Source organism: Taudactylus pleione, unplaced genomic scaffold, assembly GCF_031769625.1.
Source record: "Taudactylus pleione unplaced genomic scaffold, aTauple2 ptg000354l, whole genome shotgun sequence".
Classification (NCBI taxonomy): domain Eukaryota; kingdom Metazoa; phylum Chordata; class Amphibia; order Anura; family Myobatrachidae; genus Taudactylus; species Taudactylus pleione.
The window spans coordinates 1,689,120-1,704,629 of NW_028284755.1; the positions used below are offsets into that span (position 1 = coordinate 1,689,120).

General features: G+C 47.7%; 1 protein-coding gene across 1 annotated transcript in view; it reads right to left on the reverse strand.

The window, feature by feature from the left end:
• The window catches only part of FAS (Fas cell surface death receptor), a 61,437-nt gene that overhangs the window by 10,621 nt on the left and 35,306 nt on the right, over nt 1–15,510 (reverse strand). The window contains exons 8-10 of the mRNA XM_088444332.1: nt 14,238–14,264; nt 12,134–12,160; nt 2,508–2,535 (exon numbers count right to left, since the gene is read on the reverse strand). Coding sequence (XP_088300458.1) covers nt 2,508–2,535; nt 12,134–12,160; nt 14,238–14,264 — 82 coding nt within the window. The remainder of the gene's footprint in view (nt 1–2,507; nt 2,536–12,133; nt 12,161–14,237; nt 14,265–15,510) is intronic.

Here is a 15,510-nt window from a genome sequence, read left to right on the forward strand (position 1 = left end):
TTGAATTGGTTATAAGGGTCATTAGAGAATTAGTGCAATAAACTTCATGAAATGCTTCAGTTAATCAATCTGTGAGTTCCCCTTATAGGAATACTTTGTTTTGGTGCTTGCTGATCTTATTGCTGGGTGCACCTCTATGTGTATACAGTATATACTATATGTCATTACTGATTATTGTAGAAGGAGGACTAATAACTTATTGTGTGTGCGGACATTTTTCTTTTTCTTGTCTTCGCTCCCCCTACCAGCTCCCTCTTCTCTCCTCCCCCCGGCTGGCTTTGCTGATCAGCCTCTGGCTGACGTCACTTACACTTACACATGCTCAGAGCATACAAACATCTTTTGCAATTATAAAAGAGGTTTGAATTCTCATTGAATTTATGTATTATGTCTATTGATGAATTTTGTTTTTTAGCTATATGAAATTATTAAAAAAGGAAAGCGTCCTATATCGTTTCTGCCATTCCAAAGTGTCCCTTACAAATGGGTAATTTAACTATTATTTGATTCTAATTAGCGCAACATCATTGTGTTTGATTGTCACAGTGCATCGGACACCAGCTATTACTTACTGGGTCCGCCAGCACTGGAATCCTGGTCGGCGGCGGGCAGCGGGCGGGAAGCCCCGGCATCCGCTGCTGAGGTGTCTGCTCCCGGGTCCCCTCGCTGTGCGGCTGCAGAGTGCAGGCGGCCGCGGCTCCCCTAGGAGTGCGCGCACCGACCTGCAGGAACATGGGAAGGTACAGACGCGCCAAATGTGAAGTCACATTTGGCGCAAGATTTTAACTTCTCCCTATAAGAGGGAGTCTCTGGTAGCAGACAGGTGCCAGAGTATAGGCTCCATTACCTTAAGCCAGCATTCCTGTGTTTAATTGCCATCTGTTCCTGACCTTGGCTTAGTTCTTCTGATCCCTGGTACTGCGTTTGGTAATCTGGTTCTGACCTTGGCTAACCTCAGTGACCTGCATACATCTGTTCCCTGGTACCATCTTGTCTGTTTGGTTCTGACCCGGCCTGTTGACTACGCTGGGTTCACCAGCACCTGTATAGGGGAATCTATTCTGAGGGCCGCGACCTGTATGCCAGACACAGCCAAGTCCATACCTTCTTGCGAGGGACCCTGGTGAACACCGCCAGCACATTAGCCTCCGCACCTCAGAAATAGGTCTCGCCAATCCCCAAAATACGGGTTGCATCCATTATCTACCTGCGAGTTGCGACACTGATATTCTAGTGGTTTCTTCCTAAACTTTTTAAGAGGCTCTATAGGTGTTGCTGCTAAGATTTGATATTTTATATTTTCTAGTGAGACTATGGCCCTCATTCAGAGCCACTCGCTAGCGGCAGTACGCTCGTTCCGAGCGATGTTCGCACATCTGCGCATGCGTACGGATCGTTATATGCATGCGCGAACCAGTCAGTGCGGCCGAAATTCATGTGCTCGCAATATAGCGAATGCCTGCTATTTTGAGTGACAGAATGAGGCGTATGTGGGTGGTAACAGGGGAAGGTGCTTGAAAATGGGGAGTGGAGATCCGAACGCAGGCGTGCTTAAAGGTCAAAACGGGCGTTTTATGGGTGTGCATAATTAATACAGCAGCGTCATTGACCACGTCACTGGGTTATATTATAGCCAGAACTGCTCGCAAGATTGTGGTAGCAAAAACCAACCACAAGAATAGCGAGCAGTTCATACGCTGGTCGATGTACTCGATTAATCTAATAAATAGCGGACATGACGTATGGTGCGTGCGGCCAGGGGGCGTTTTTAACAAATAAACGAGCGTATGTTTTGCTCGCTCATTCAGACTTAGAGGTGTGAACAGACTGCAATTTGCGAACTGATCATTTGAATAGCCACCCCTTGTTTTTGAACGAACGACCGCAAATAGCGAACGGCTCTGAATCAGGCCCTATATTAGTGCCTGATTTCTTTGTTGTGTTATGCCTTTGAAATAATCACATTTACCATAAATTATTTAATTTGGTCCTGGACCAACAACCTGTGGCACCCAGTTTAGGAACCTGAGAACTAACCAACTTGTCCAAACAACAGTTTTGGAGCAAATGGTTGATTTTCATTTTCTACCATACATTACCAGATTTTCATTCCAACCATCCAGCTTGGACAGATAATCTAATAGTTTACAGGTGGGTACACACTATAGCGATATATCTGCAGATGATAGTCGTTCATACACACTGAATGACCATCATATGCATGCGGGTCGGTCCGTGTCCCACCCACCTCCCCGCGGGTGCCGCTGTGTCGATCGCCCGTACACACTGGCCGATGGACAGATATGTCTGCAGACATATCTGTCCATCGGCTGTGCAGCACAGCCAATGCGATATGTCTGTGAACGACATATCGTCTGTACACACTGGCCGACGGGGGCACGATATATTGGCCGATCAATTGATCAGCCAATATATCGCCCAGTGTGTACCCAGCATAAGTCACACACAGAACATACAATAGATGCTGTATCTTAATGGCGTGTTACCTTGAAGATAATCAGGTAATATGGGACGCTGAAATAAAGCAAAACAAAAAGACAGGTCAACATTTATTATACTACTACAGATGATATTATGGAAGGGTTAATGCACATCACAGCCTCAGATAAAGGTCTGAGTTACTTTGTTACCTCACCGTATTTTTCTTTTAAATACCTGTGGAATTTTGGGCTATGGACTTCTATTAAGGGTATTGGGGGGTGCAATATAAAGCATACAGCAAGGAAAATATCTGCACATTAAAACAGTAGTTTACTGTTACTAAGAGGAATCCTAGTATGTATAATCCACCTTCAAAGCATTTTGTATTAAAAACATTTGTGTTAAACAAATGTAGTTACCATTTAAATCAATGTATAATAACCAACATGTGAAGACATTAGTATAAAGCTGGGCATCCACTATACAATTATCTGTCAGATATCTGTCCAATCTGGCTGGATGGAATGAAAACCTGGTAATGTATGGGAGCAAATGACAGTCTATCATATGGTTTTAAACACTGAAAAAAAGGACAAAAAAAATGTTCAAATTGGTCAAATTTGTGTGTTTTAACCAATTTGTCTGAACAACCATTTTTGGCTATTTTCCAGTGTTTGTGAGCAAATGACTGTCACTTGCTCCCATACATTACCAGGTTTTCATTCCAACCAGCCAGATTGGACAGATATCTGACAGATAATTGTATAGTGTATGCCCAGTTTAAGATTACATTCTGGCAGGACTGACAGGTGAGGAGGTATGTTCTGATTACTGGTGCTCATAACATTGGACAAATGCTTCATCAAGTGTACATTATACTGGGAATGGAAAAGCTGCCACACAAAACACATAATTTTTTTACCTTAATGGTGCATACACACGATCAGATTTTTCCTTCAGATATGAACGATAACGATTTAAAAATCGTTCAGTCGTTCATATCTAATGGAAAATCGTTCATATCTGACATGCCTGAACGATGGACGATCAACGATGCGCGTTCCCGTTTGTCAGATAACGATATCTGACATCTGATGGGTTTGCAGTCAGACTTGGACGATTCCATTCATTTTAATGTAGTCAAAAATCGTTCAATCGTTCAAATCGTTCAAAACTTTGGTAAAATCGTTCAGATCGTTTAATCGTTCATCTGACAAATCTGACAAGTCTGACAAATCTGACCGTGTGTACGCTCCATTAAAATGTAGGACACTTACTTGATATTATCCTAATGCAGCAGTTTGTATGTTAAGAAAATAATGGGGATTAGTCAAGAGTTGATTCTTGATTTGTTTAAAATTAACCAATCAATATTAGGAAACTACAACTAATTTGGCCCATTAAATTGTCTTACTCCAAACAGCCTTATAATGAACTTATTACCATATGCATTGGAAGAGGCTATGCCATACAGGAGACTTGGGCCCTCATTCAGAGCCGTACGCTCTGAGCAGAGCGCACGCTCTGAATGAGGGCCGGCCTCCATGAAAATGGAGCGTCCTCCTGGACGCTCGTATAGCTGTGGGTGACCACCCACAGGCTATACGAGCGTGCAGTTTGATGGCCGCGATGGTCTTGACCATCGCGACCATCGAAACTGCGAGCCGGAGCCTGCGGTTGAGGTTTTCAACCGCAAGCTCCGGACTGATTTTGGCTCTATCAGAGCCAAAATCACTCCCACTGACATCACTAGTGATGTCAGTGGGCCGGCTTCTGACGGGAGGCGTTCCTGTGGGAACGCCCCCGTCAGGGAGGCACGCCCCCGGCACGCCTACCAAAGGGGGCGTGCTGTCAATCAACATCGACAGCACGCCCCCTTTGATCAGACACAACGAGCGAAGGACTTTCCTTCGCTCGTCGCGCTCCGTCGTGCGCATGCTCAGTCCAGAACATCGACCCACTTGCGAGCGGACAGCCGCTCGCGAGTGGGTCTGAATCAGGCCCTTGGTTATTTCACATGAGGTGTGTCTGAAGCATACTTACCGACATTTCTGCAGCCCCCTCCGGGAGGGAACCTCCAGGTTGGTCCAGCAGGGAGGGTAGGGGCGGTTCAGTTAGGCGAGGCGGGGGCGTGCTGATACAATCGAGTCATTGTGGCCCCGCCCCCCGCTTTATAATGCCGATTTTACCGGCATTATAAGGCAGAGGGTGGGGCTGCGATGATGTGATTCAGCATGAATCGCATAATCGCACTACCGATCTCCCCCTTTGCGAAGGGGCCCGGGGTGGGGTCGCGGGGTGCCAGCGTCAATTCTGGGGCACTTGCCTAGTCTTGCGGGGTACCAGGAGCTGCACTCAATTTTCAGGTGGCTCCCGGCAGTCCCGGGAGAGAAGGCAAATATGGTCTAAAGCAATAGGCCGCACACAACTAGCCTCCTCTAAAGATGCTCCTGCATTGCTGTATTCACTGGTGTCATTTGAGCACAGCTCCCACTCACCACAGGCTCCTGCCTACAGTACCTCATCTTCCTGTTTTACAGGGCTCTAATGTCTGTATACTGTATAATAATCTAGACAGTAAATACTGAAAGCATGAACTAATCAATAAACACTAAGGTTAGAAATGCATACTACTTGTTTGCAGAATGCATATGAACATCCTCTTGGTGGTGGGTATCATTCAATATTTGCGTCATATATTAAGTATTAACTGTATACATACGGTAACTTCAACATCTGACACCAAAGTATAACTTCATAAATAAATTAAACCAACCGCATTTGACATAAAATATCGTTTTTTAGAAATCACCTTTGAGCAAGCAGATGAATAACACATTTAAAATGAAACCAACAGCATTGGGCAATCAATACATTCCTTTAGCAAACAAATAGCATCCACTATGGCAGGAGTCCCACTAATGACTCTGTGGGCTTAAGATAACCCCTAAGTCCCCTGTACAGAGTGGTCAGATGGGGGAGGAAGTTTTTACAGGGTGCGGTCACCTTTTACTAAGCACACCCTGCATGACCGGGATGCCAACACAAAATATCCTGATGACAAGTTACTGGCTATTAAGTAAGCAGGGGCATGGGAAATACTACCAATAACTAGTGATGGGGTACAGAACCACAACCTGCTTGGGCTTAGACTAAGGGGTTGGGTAAATTCAGCAGCAAAGAAAAGGGCTAACCGGAGTGCCCTAGCAGTGGCTCTTCTGCCAACCTCCGAAATGCACACACCTCCTCCGGTCTTCAGTGCTACCAGGGATGTGTAACACTGCACTGGACTGATCTCTGGCACCAGGGTCAAGCAGCTGGGGTCCTCCTGGCATTCTCCTCCCTCCAGTGTTTCCGTCCCTCAGTCACCATGGGGTAATTCTCCGGCCCTCCCTTGGGTGCCGGACTCTTCTGCCTTCCCCGTAGAGGCCCTTCAGGGTCCTCTAACTGGCTGTGGCACTTCCACGGTTGGCAGGTATTCCCACCAGTCTCCTCCTGGCAGCTGTCTCCAATCCTTCCAGTAGTCAGCACAGGAGCAGAGGTGCCTGAAAATGGCACCGGAGCAGGATAAGGGGGAAGGGTGCGATGCAGATATGCCCGTCCTTGCTATATAGGGATGGGCAGATCGATTCACTGTACTGAGTTGAGCCACATGGCTTAACTCAGTGGAGTGTCTCGAGACAGTGTCTTGGGACACGGCTCTTTAGAGCTGTAGCAAGCAGGAGTGCCAGCGACTCTGAGTGAGTTGCTGACAGCTCCGCCCCCCGCAGCCTAGCACTACAGGTCAAGCTTCTGCACTGACTCTCCTGAGTCAGTGCACTACCCCCGAGCCCTGGCAGTAGCAGCGCGGCTCTGAGTGACTCGCTCACAGCTCCACCCCATACACTGCTGATCCGACTAGCACTGATTCAAGGGGCGTATCCACTAGGCCTGGGGTGTCCAACCTTTCACCTTCCCTGGGCCACATTAGAAGATGAAAACTTGGTTTGGGCCGCACATAAAATAAAATAACAGTAACGTAGTAGTAGTCCCCCCCTTGTAGTGCCCCCAGTAGTAGTTGTCCCCCCCCTTGTAGTGCCCCCATAGTAATCCACCCCCCTGGTAGTGCCCCCATAGTAACCCCCCCTTGGTAGTGCCCCATAGTAATTCCCCCCCTTGGTAGTGCCCCCATAGTAACCCCCCCTTGGTAGTGCCCCCATAGTAATCCCCCCCCCCTTGGTAGTGCCCCCATAGTAATCCCCCCCTTGGTAGTGCCCCCACAGTAACCCCCCCCTTGGTAGTGCCCCCACAGTAATCCCCCCCTTGGTAGTGCCCCCATAGTAATCCCCCCCTTGGTAGTGCCCCCATAGTAATCCCCCCCCTTGGTAGTGCCCCCATAGTAACCCCCCCCCTAGTAGAGAAAGACTTAATAAAAAAAAAATACCACTTACCTCCCGCTCCTGGTCCCGACGCTTCCACCGGCTCCTCTGGCTGCTTTGCATTATGGGAGAGACGTCGTCATGACGACGGCTCTCCCATTACCCACTGCGGGAGCCGGAAGATGGCTCCCGCAGTGGGAGCAGCGGCAGCCGCTGAGAGTCTGACAGACTCTCAGCGGCTGCTGATTACAGCAAACACAAAGCTGCCGGCTCCGGCGGCTGTGTGTTTGTGCTGTGTAGCGCTGACCGGACTCCGTCCGGTCAGCGCTACACACGCGGTGCAGTCTGTGTCACAGTGACACAGACTGCACCGGCCCGCGGCCCGCATGACGCTGCGGCCCGGGGGGCACATGGCACCCTGCCCCCCGGCCCAGCCCGCCAATGGTGATTACGCTGGCGGCACAGTGAATGAAGGAGAGCGTGGGGGCGTGGTCTGGGGGCGCCGGGACTACAGTGAGCAATCCCGGAACAGCGGGACATATCGTGAATGTCCCGCTAAATCCGGGACACTTGAGAGGTATGCGGGCCGCATTACGAGCCGACCTGGGCCGCATGCGGCCCGCGGGTTGGACAAGCCTGCACTAGGCGATTAAACTGAGCGATAGCACGATTATGACATCGTAATCGTGTAATCGCTCAGTAATTGCCTGCAAATCGGGCAGTTAAATGTTAAAAACAGCCAGCGATGCATATGCCCGCTGGTCGTTTTTAACATCTATCATCGCCCAAATATGACGGTCGTCAGGTTGCCCATGTTCGGGGATGATTGATGTGCCTAGAGAGACGACGGCAAGATTACGATGTGATCGATCCCAGCAGCAGCAGCAGCGTGTGTGTTATCAAACATTATCAAACATAAACCGCATGGAGGTCGCGTATGTGAGAGCTGAGAGAAGGAAGAGTTTACTTCAGCGTTTCAGGGACGAGGACGATTTACAGCCCAGAGCAGCAGGAGGGGAGGAGGTAGGCAGCAGCAGTGTGGAAAGTGTGCTGCCAAAGGTCCATCTAGTGGTTGAAAAGCGGCAAGGTGGGTGCAAGAGGCAAAAAAGAAGAAAGTAAATGCAAAGTCTGCAACGCAGGAGCCAGCAGGGCATCTACAGGGGGTGAGTGATTTACCAGCATTATATGAGGCTATAACTGCTGTGGCCACAGAATGGCCCAGAGTCGGGAGGGAAGGAGCGCAGCTTCCGTGGGGACCCCTCCAGTAACCACCATGGTAAACCATCCAGAACGGGCAGCTCACAACACCAGTGCTGCAACTGCTGCAGATTCTCTCAGAGACATTACCAGTCAGAGCAGCAGCTAGCACCAATGAAAGGTACCCGGGAGTCAGCAGCCTTCGTCATGCCCAGCAGGATGTTGCAAGGTCATGGCAACTTGACCCTCGCTACTTGCAGCAGAACAGCACAAACAGATCATTGTGAAACCGCAACCTTCGCCACTGCCAGAGAATTAACACTAGAGCATCGCAGCACGGCCATCCAGAGGTGCTCCTGCAGCAGCAGCCCAGCCATTGCATGGCACAGCCAGCACTGAAGATCCAGGGACATCTCAAGGCCAGCATGGCACACACCACATCCAGCAAGGTTACTGCGGTGGCAGGCCAGGCATCCACACTCGGCACGGTGGATCCACAAGTCACAGCAGTCAAGTCCAGTGACACACACGGGGATAGTAAGAGCATAATTAATTGTGATAGCCAGGTAAAAAATGTATGGTTTAGCGTACTGGTTGAACACCTTACCCAGTTTTAGTAGCTTGTTTGTTGAACACGGGTTCATCTAACTGTCTCAGAGGGCAAAATTTACTAAGCGGCGGTTTGAAGATGGTTTCTATTCTATTCTAAACCCCGGCGGTTTGGTGGCGGGTTCTATTCTGTTCTAAACCCCGGGGGTTTGGTGGCGGTTTTGCAGCGGTTTCTAAATGACAGCTCTGTTCTATTCTATTCTAAAATGTGTAAGGATATAAGGTACTAACAGCCTCATTTATCAACGAGTTTATCACTCAAAACTAGTGATATATTTCACTTTTTATGATAATGGTGCTCCAGCCAATCAGCTCCCAACTGTCATTTTTCTAACAGTTGACAGTTGGGAGCTGATTGGCTGGAGCACCATTTAGCATAAAAAGTGAAATTTATCACTAGTTATGAGTGATAAACTCATTGATACATGAGGCTTTTAGAGCAGCTGAAGATAGCGAGGGCTAACAGTAAAAAGAAGAAGGCAAGCATTCTCGGGGTGGATGCAGTCAGAAGCCAGTTGGGGCAAGTACAGCAGCAGAAGACGGGTGGTTTCTTGCAGGAAGGAATAGTGATAGGCTTTGAGCTCAAACCGGTGGCGAGGCAAAAGCAAACGAGGAAAGAGATTGAGAAAGGAGCTTTTGTTGATATATGCTCATTAACCAAGGCTGGGTTGAGGGACAAGGAGAGGGCTGCAGTGTAAGGAGGGGGGCAGGTATGACGAGGATTTTAGGCTGCAGGCACAGGGAGGGAAACCCATTGATTTCAGGACCAGGGACTTAGATGTGTGGCTCAGAGCGCAGGCTAGCAGCTTAGAAGAAAGAGTTGCCACTGGGCAGAGGTTCGGGGTAGGGAGGGGTAGCACGCGAAAGCAGGATCTTATGGTGCATACACACGGTCAGATTTTCTTTCAGATTTGAACAATAACGATTTTAAAAATCGTTCATATCTGAAAAAAATCTGACATGTGTCCCTGCAACGATGAATGATATCTTACATCTGATGTGTTTGCAGTCAAACTTGGACGATTCCATTCATTTTAATACTGTCTGAAATCGTTCAATCGTTCAAATCGTTGGTAAAATAGTTCAATCGTTCATCTGACAGATCCGACCGTGTGTATGCACCATTAAGTGTGGGGCTTTAGCGGGTCGAGGTTTGCCCGGGCTCATTGCAAGTTTAGCCATGCCTGCACACTCCGCCAAGGATTGCTTTAGGAAAAGGGCTAGTAACTCACAAAAGCTACCCGCAGCAACAGGGCCTAGTGAAAGCAATTAGTCCAGTGAGTGGCTATCTAGGTACCCCAAGGTTGAGGAAACCAAGCTGCTGCTGGACAGGGGTTCAGTGACTGATTCAGAATCCCGATATTAAGAAACGTTCTCCTAACAGCAGTAAGCAGGATAGCTGTAAGAATTTGAAATCCATCAAAGATCACCTGCTGGGGGTCTGTGGAAAAGTTGCGAAAGAGCTAATGTTAGGCAGGATGGTGGGAATTTCCGCCCCCCCCTCCTTCTATAATGGTATTAGTAACTTCTCCTCTGGGTCTGGTCCCAAAGAAGGCGCCAGGGAAGTTAGGCTCATTCAGCACCTATCTTATCCCGATGAGGTGTTAGTCTCTTTTTGCCGAATTGGAGGGAAAAAGAGATGAGACCAAGGCTTTCGTTGTGCACACAATAATGAAGGGTTGGGCCAGGGCGGAGATAAAGAAACCAGATAATAGGGAGCCAGTGACCATAGAAGGGGCTCTCTAACTAATTTTCAGTTCACAGCTATATTTAAAAAAATGCATATGGAGCCTGGGATGGGATATAGGGATATTTGACACCCATTCCTTCTGGAGAGGGGCAGCAACATCAGCAGCAGATGAGGGAAGGCCAGTAGCGGACATCAAACTTTAGGAAGGTAGCCATTTGCACGTTCATTGGGAACCAGAGCAGCTACCTGGCCATACAAGAGACAGCTGGGGCTGCCAGTAAAAGCTGGGAAAGTGTAGTGGTTTGGAATTAGGGAGATGAAGTGGCATGAGTTAAGACAGGCCTTGTTAGTTGCCGAGGGGGTGGCGGGCAGGCCAGACGTCTTGGTACTGCACCTAGCCTAGCCATAACCTCCCGGGGGGGTGCCTAACCCTAAGTACCTCCGGGAGCCCCTAACCTAACCCTCCCACCCCGCGGCTGTCCGCGCCTGCTGCCCGGGTTACCTTCGTTCGGTATGCCGGGCGTCGGGCTCCCAGCGTTTGGATAATGATAGGCATTGGAATTTCTACACCTATCATTAGTCTCCTGTCGGGATTATGCAGTTGGGAAGCTGGCGGTCGACATTTCGACCGTCGGCTTCTTGATTGCATACCCATGGATTGACAGCTCTACAGGTAGGTTTCCATCAGTCCTCCGTGACACCGGCTACTGTCTTTTTATATGACTGGCAACCTCAGGGTGCTCCCAGGTCCCTCACTTATCACTGGCTTCGGGCCCCAGCAGCCCTATTGAGCTCCTCTGCCCCGCAACTCTGTCCTCCAATAGGTACGGGGACTTTTTCCCGGACTGAGTGTTGTTGCTGGCCAGCACAGAGGTAATCTGCCCCATCAGCGCAAACTCAGTGACAGCGAGGATGACAGGGTCAGTGAAAGTTCAGCTCCCCACTGATATAGGAATACATGGGACATATGGAAAATAATTTACAAAAAACCACAGGGGCTGCAAGCTATTAAAATGAGTGTCCATACATATAATATTTGACAGCTGGGGCATTTGGGGTGACACTTTCTAATAGTTGGGGTGACCCCATAACTATGGAGGAACCACATATACGCCACTATCAACCCTATGGAGTAAATGTAAAAGACTATGACTATGGCAGGCACCAATGTTTCAAACTGACAGGCATTTAATAGGCAAAGCCAGGTTGGTTTTGCCTTTAAAATAATTTAATTGCTCCTTTCAAACATGGCGCAGACTCACTGATGCACTCAGAGGCTATTACATTTACCCCTATATCTTTGCACCATGTGATTTAAGTAAAATCAGTCTGATCAGGGTTAAAGAGCTCCCAATACAATTAGTTAATTTTGAAATGTCACATAAGAGCCACCTTTTCTTACCTATGAAAGTAATATACCATATGTCAGTTTCCACTTACATCAGTTCTACAGTCTCACCTATGGTTTATGGCAAACATGATAATGTATCTAAGTATGTGGAACTATGCTATGTTCAGAGAAAGTAAAGCAAATTCTACATCCACAGAAATGTTTTTATATGAAAAAATAAATGGGAATTATTCAATTGGTTATTTTTAATTGACCAATCAGTGTCTTTAAAATAAAATGCAATTGCCCCTTTAAGTAGTTTGATACCAATCAGCATTTAAATGAACTGTATAATATAGTATACAAGTAACAGACCAACTTTTTGTAATATTTAAAATACATAAATCAGTATGAAGAGAGTAAATAAATTTAAAACGTATAGCAAGTTAAAAATGATAATATATGCAAGTGCTGATGTAGGTATATATCAGTATATACAGAATGTACCTGAGGATGTTCTGTTTCTGCTGGTTTCTGTATAGAAGAGAGATAAAACTATGATTCTGAATTATCAAACATTAATAACTTGATAATGATAATCATACTTGCCTACCCTCCCGGTTCAGCTGCTGATTCTCTCTTGTTGCTCCCAGTTACCCGGAAGAGTATTCAAGTCTCCAACAGCTGTCCGCCGTCTGCCCAGCGCCACCCACTAAACTCAGGAAGTGGGAGGTGCTACCCGGACGGCGGCCAGGTGTGGTCAGCCGATAACACGAATCGCATTGATTCACAGCATCGTAACCACAGGCTTTACAATGCCTATAATCTCTGCGCCTGTAATATTGGCACCTATGCTGCATCACACCCCCCAGCTTGTCTCCCAGCTGTGCCAACCTGGCTTCTTCATTTCCAGAGGGGGCAACCAGAAAGTCAGCAAGTATGATGCTAACATCTACTATATACTATGTTTTTGGAGGACTTGGCTCAATACATACATTTATAGTTCCCTATATATAATAAAATGCTCCAGTGGCACAGCAGTCCCCATGGGATTCTATGGTGCTGCCATGTGCCTGCATGCAACAACCTTCAGATAGTGTAACTTTGAAGAGCTTGTGTCTGCTATCCAACACCATCAATAGCCAGCATTGGCTATAAAAGTTATGGGCTTCTCATCACAAAATTCTATGGCTGCCTTTCCATTCCTTGTGGCTTGTGCAAGCAGATGGCTGTGGGCCACGGGTCATAACCCTGGAAGTCTATGGGACAGCTCTATATTAGATAAGCAGGTGAATAGGGGGGAGATGTTTTGCAAGGAACACATTATAACTAGAGGTTGTCTGTAAAAGAAGAGTAATATCACAGTGTTGCATGGGGGCTATCTGTAGTGGGGAAAGACAATATATTGGTGCACAGAGCTGTTATAATTAGAGATGAGCGCTTCGGTTCTACAGTATATTTTTTCAAATTAGCGCAAATTCCGATTCATCTTATTGGCTTTTCAAAACATATGCGAGCCAGATAGCCAATAAGATTCGATTTTCAGATCAGAACTTAACCGAGCCAAAACCGAACTGCTCATCTCCAATAATAATGCGGAGAACAAGTGCTAGCTTGTGTATTGTCTCAGGGCCTGATTCAGTAGTGTATGTAAGTGCGATAACATACGCACATGGACCGATTGTTTATGGTTTATGGCGGACATGATAATGTATCTCAGTATGTGGAACTATGCTACAGTATGTTTAAAGAAAGTAAAGTAAATTCTACATCCACAGAAATGTTTTTATATAAAAAAAATAAATGGGGATTATTCAATTGGTTAAGTTCAATTGACCAATCAGTGGGCCTGATTCAGACCCGGTCGCAAGCGCTCGCAACCAGGTCGATGGTGGCCCAGAGCGCATGCGCACGACGGAGCCGGCTCCGTCATGCGCATGCGCGGGATCCGGATAGCGACGGGCAATCCGTCACTCCGGGTCTCGCACTAAACGGGGCGTGCTGTCGATGTTGAGTGACAGCACACCTCCTTTGGTGGGCGGGCCGGGGGGGTGGCAGCCCAGATGGAGGCGTTCCCATGAGAACGCTTACCGTCTGGGGGCGGCCCCACTGACATCACAAGTGATGTCAGTGGGAGAGCTTTCGGCTCTGTTTGAGCCGAAAGCTCTCTGGGGCCATGAGACCCTACCACAAGGGTCTCGTCGCAAGCCCGATGGTCGCGATGGTCTTGACCATTGCGACCATCATCCTGGCCGCTCGCATTAGCTGCGGGTGGCAACCCCACAGCAATGCGAGCGGCCAGGAGGCCGTCCATAAAACAAAAAAAAGATGCCCTGATTCAGAGCGAGCACTCTGTCAGAGCGTCCGGCTCTGAATCAGGGCCAATAACTTTAAAATAAAATGCAATTGCCCCTTTAAGTAGTTTGATACCAGTCAGCATTAAAAGGAACTGCATAATATAGTATACATAGTAACAGACCAACTTTTTGTAATATTTAAAATACATAAATCAGTATGAAGAGAGCAATTACATTTAAAACGTATAACAAGTTAAAAATTATAATATATGCAAGTGCTGATGTAGGTATATATCAGTATATACAGAATGTACCTGAGGATGTTCTGTTTCTACTTGTTTCTGTATAGAAGAGAGATAAAACTATGATTCAGAATTGATCATACATTGATAACTTGATAATGTTAACCATACTTGAACTTAACCGAACCAAAACCGAACCGCTCATTTCCAATAATAATGCATAGAACTATTATTGTCTCAGGGCCTGGTTCAGTAGCGTAGGCAAGTGCGATAACATATGCACATTGACCGAATGTTTATTATGGTCAATGTGCATTTATGTTTATTATGTCAATGTGCATTTAATGTTTATTATACGTATAAGCTGCACTGCAAGCGCAAAGCCATTGCACTACGATGACGGATGCATAGAAGAAACCATCGCAAAGTGAGTGACATGCTATTAGGGTTTGGGGGTGGTGGCCAAAAGAACGCAGGCATGTCTGTCCGTTTTAACACCGTTTCTTGGGCGTGCATAAATTAGCCACTGCAATTGTATACACAGCAAGAGAGCTCATTGCGTGCATGTAGACTTGCAGTTTCTGCGGCTGGTCAGACGTGGTGTAAATGCTGCATAACTGGCCGATGTGCGTCGATGGTATCAATGTTTAAACAGAAGAGCAACATTGGACGTATATGAGAAAAGCAGTAGTGGGGGAATCGGTATGAAATACCGCCAGCCGCATGGCCGGTGGATCGATTCCTGGCAGCGCCTGGCTGACAGATGCAGAGTTCCCGGCAGCGGAAGCCCGACAGCGCTGGAAATCCCGATCATCCTAAGGTAAGTATCTTCTAACCTAACCCTAACTCTCCTTAGGGGTGCCTAACCCTAACTTCCCCTCCCAAGTGCCTCACCCTAATCCACCCTCTAAGTGCCTAACCCCCCCTCCCCGCTGCCTAAACCTAAGTCCCCCAGGGGGTTGCTAACCCGGGGGTGCCTAACCCTCCCTCCCCCTAGCCTAACCCTCCCGGGGGGTGCCTATCCCTAATTCCCCCCCGGGTGCCCTAAACCTAAGCCGCCCCCCTGCGGCTGTCCGCTCTCGGCGCCCGGCGTCCCTTCGATCGGGAGGCCGGGCGCCGGTCTCCCGGCGTCGGGGAAATGTCAGGCGTCTACATCTAGACGCCCGGCATTTCATCCCTCGCCGGGATATAACAGTCGGGAAGCCAGCTGCCGGTATTAGTTCAGCCGGCTTCCCGATTGTATACCGTAGTGGGTGTCTTTATGGCGGCTGGGCTTAGGCAAGCATTAGTGTATTGTAGCAGCTGCATTCCGTGCAAATTCACAGCTGCAATCGAAGTAGCGATA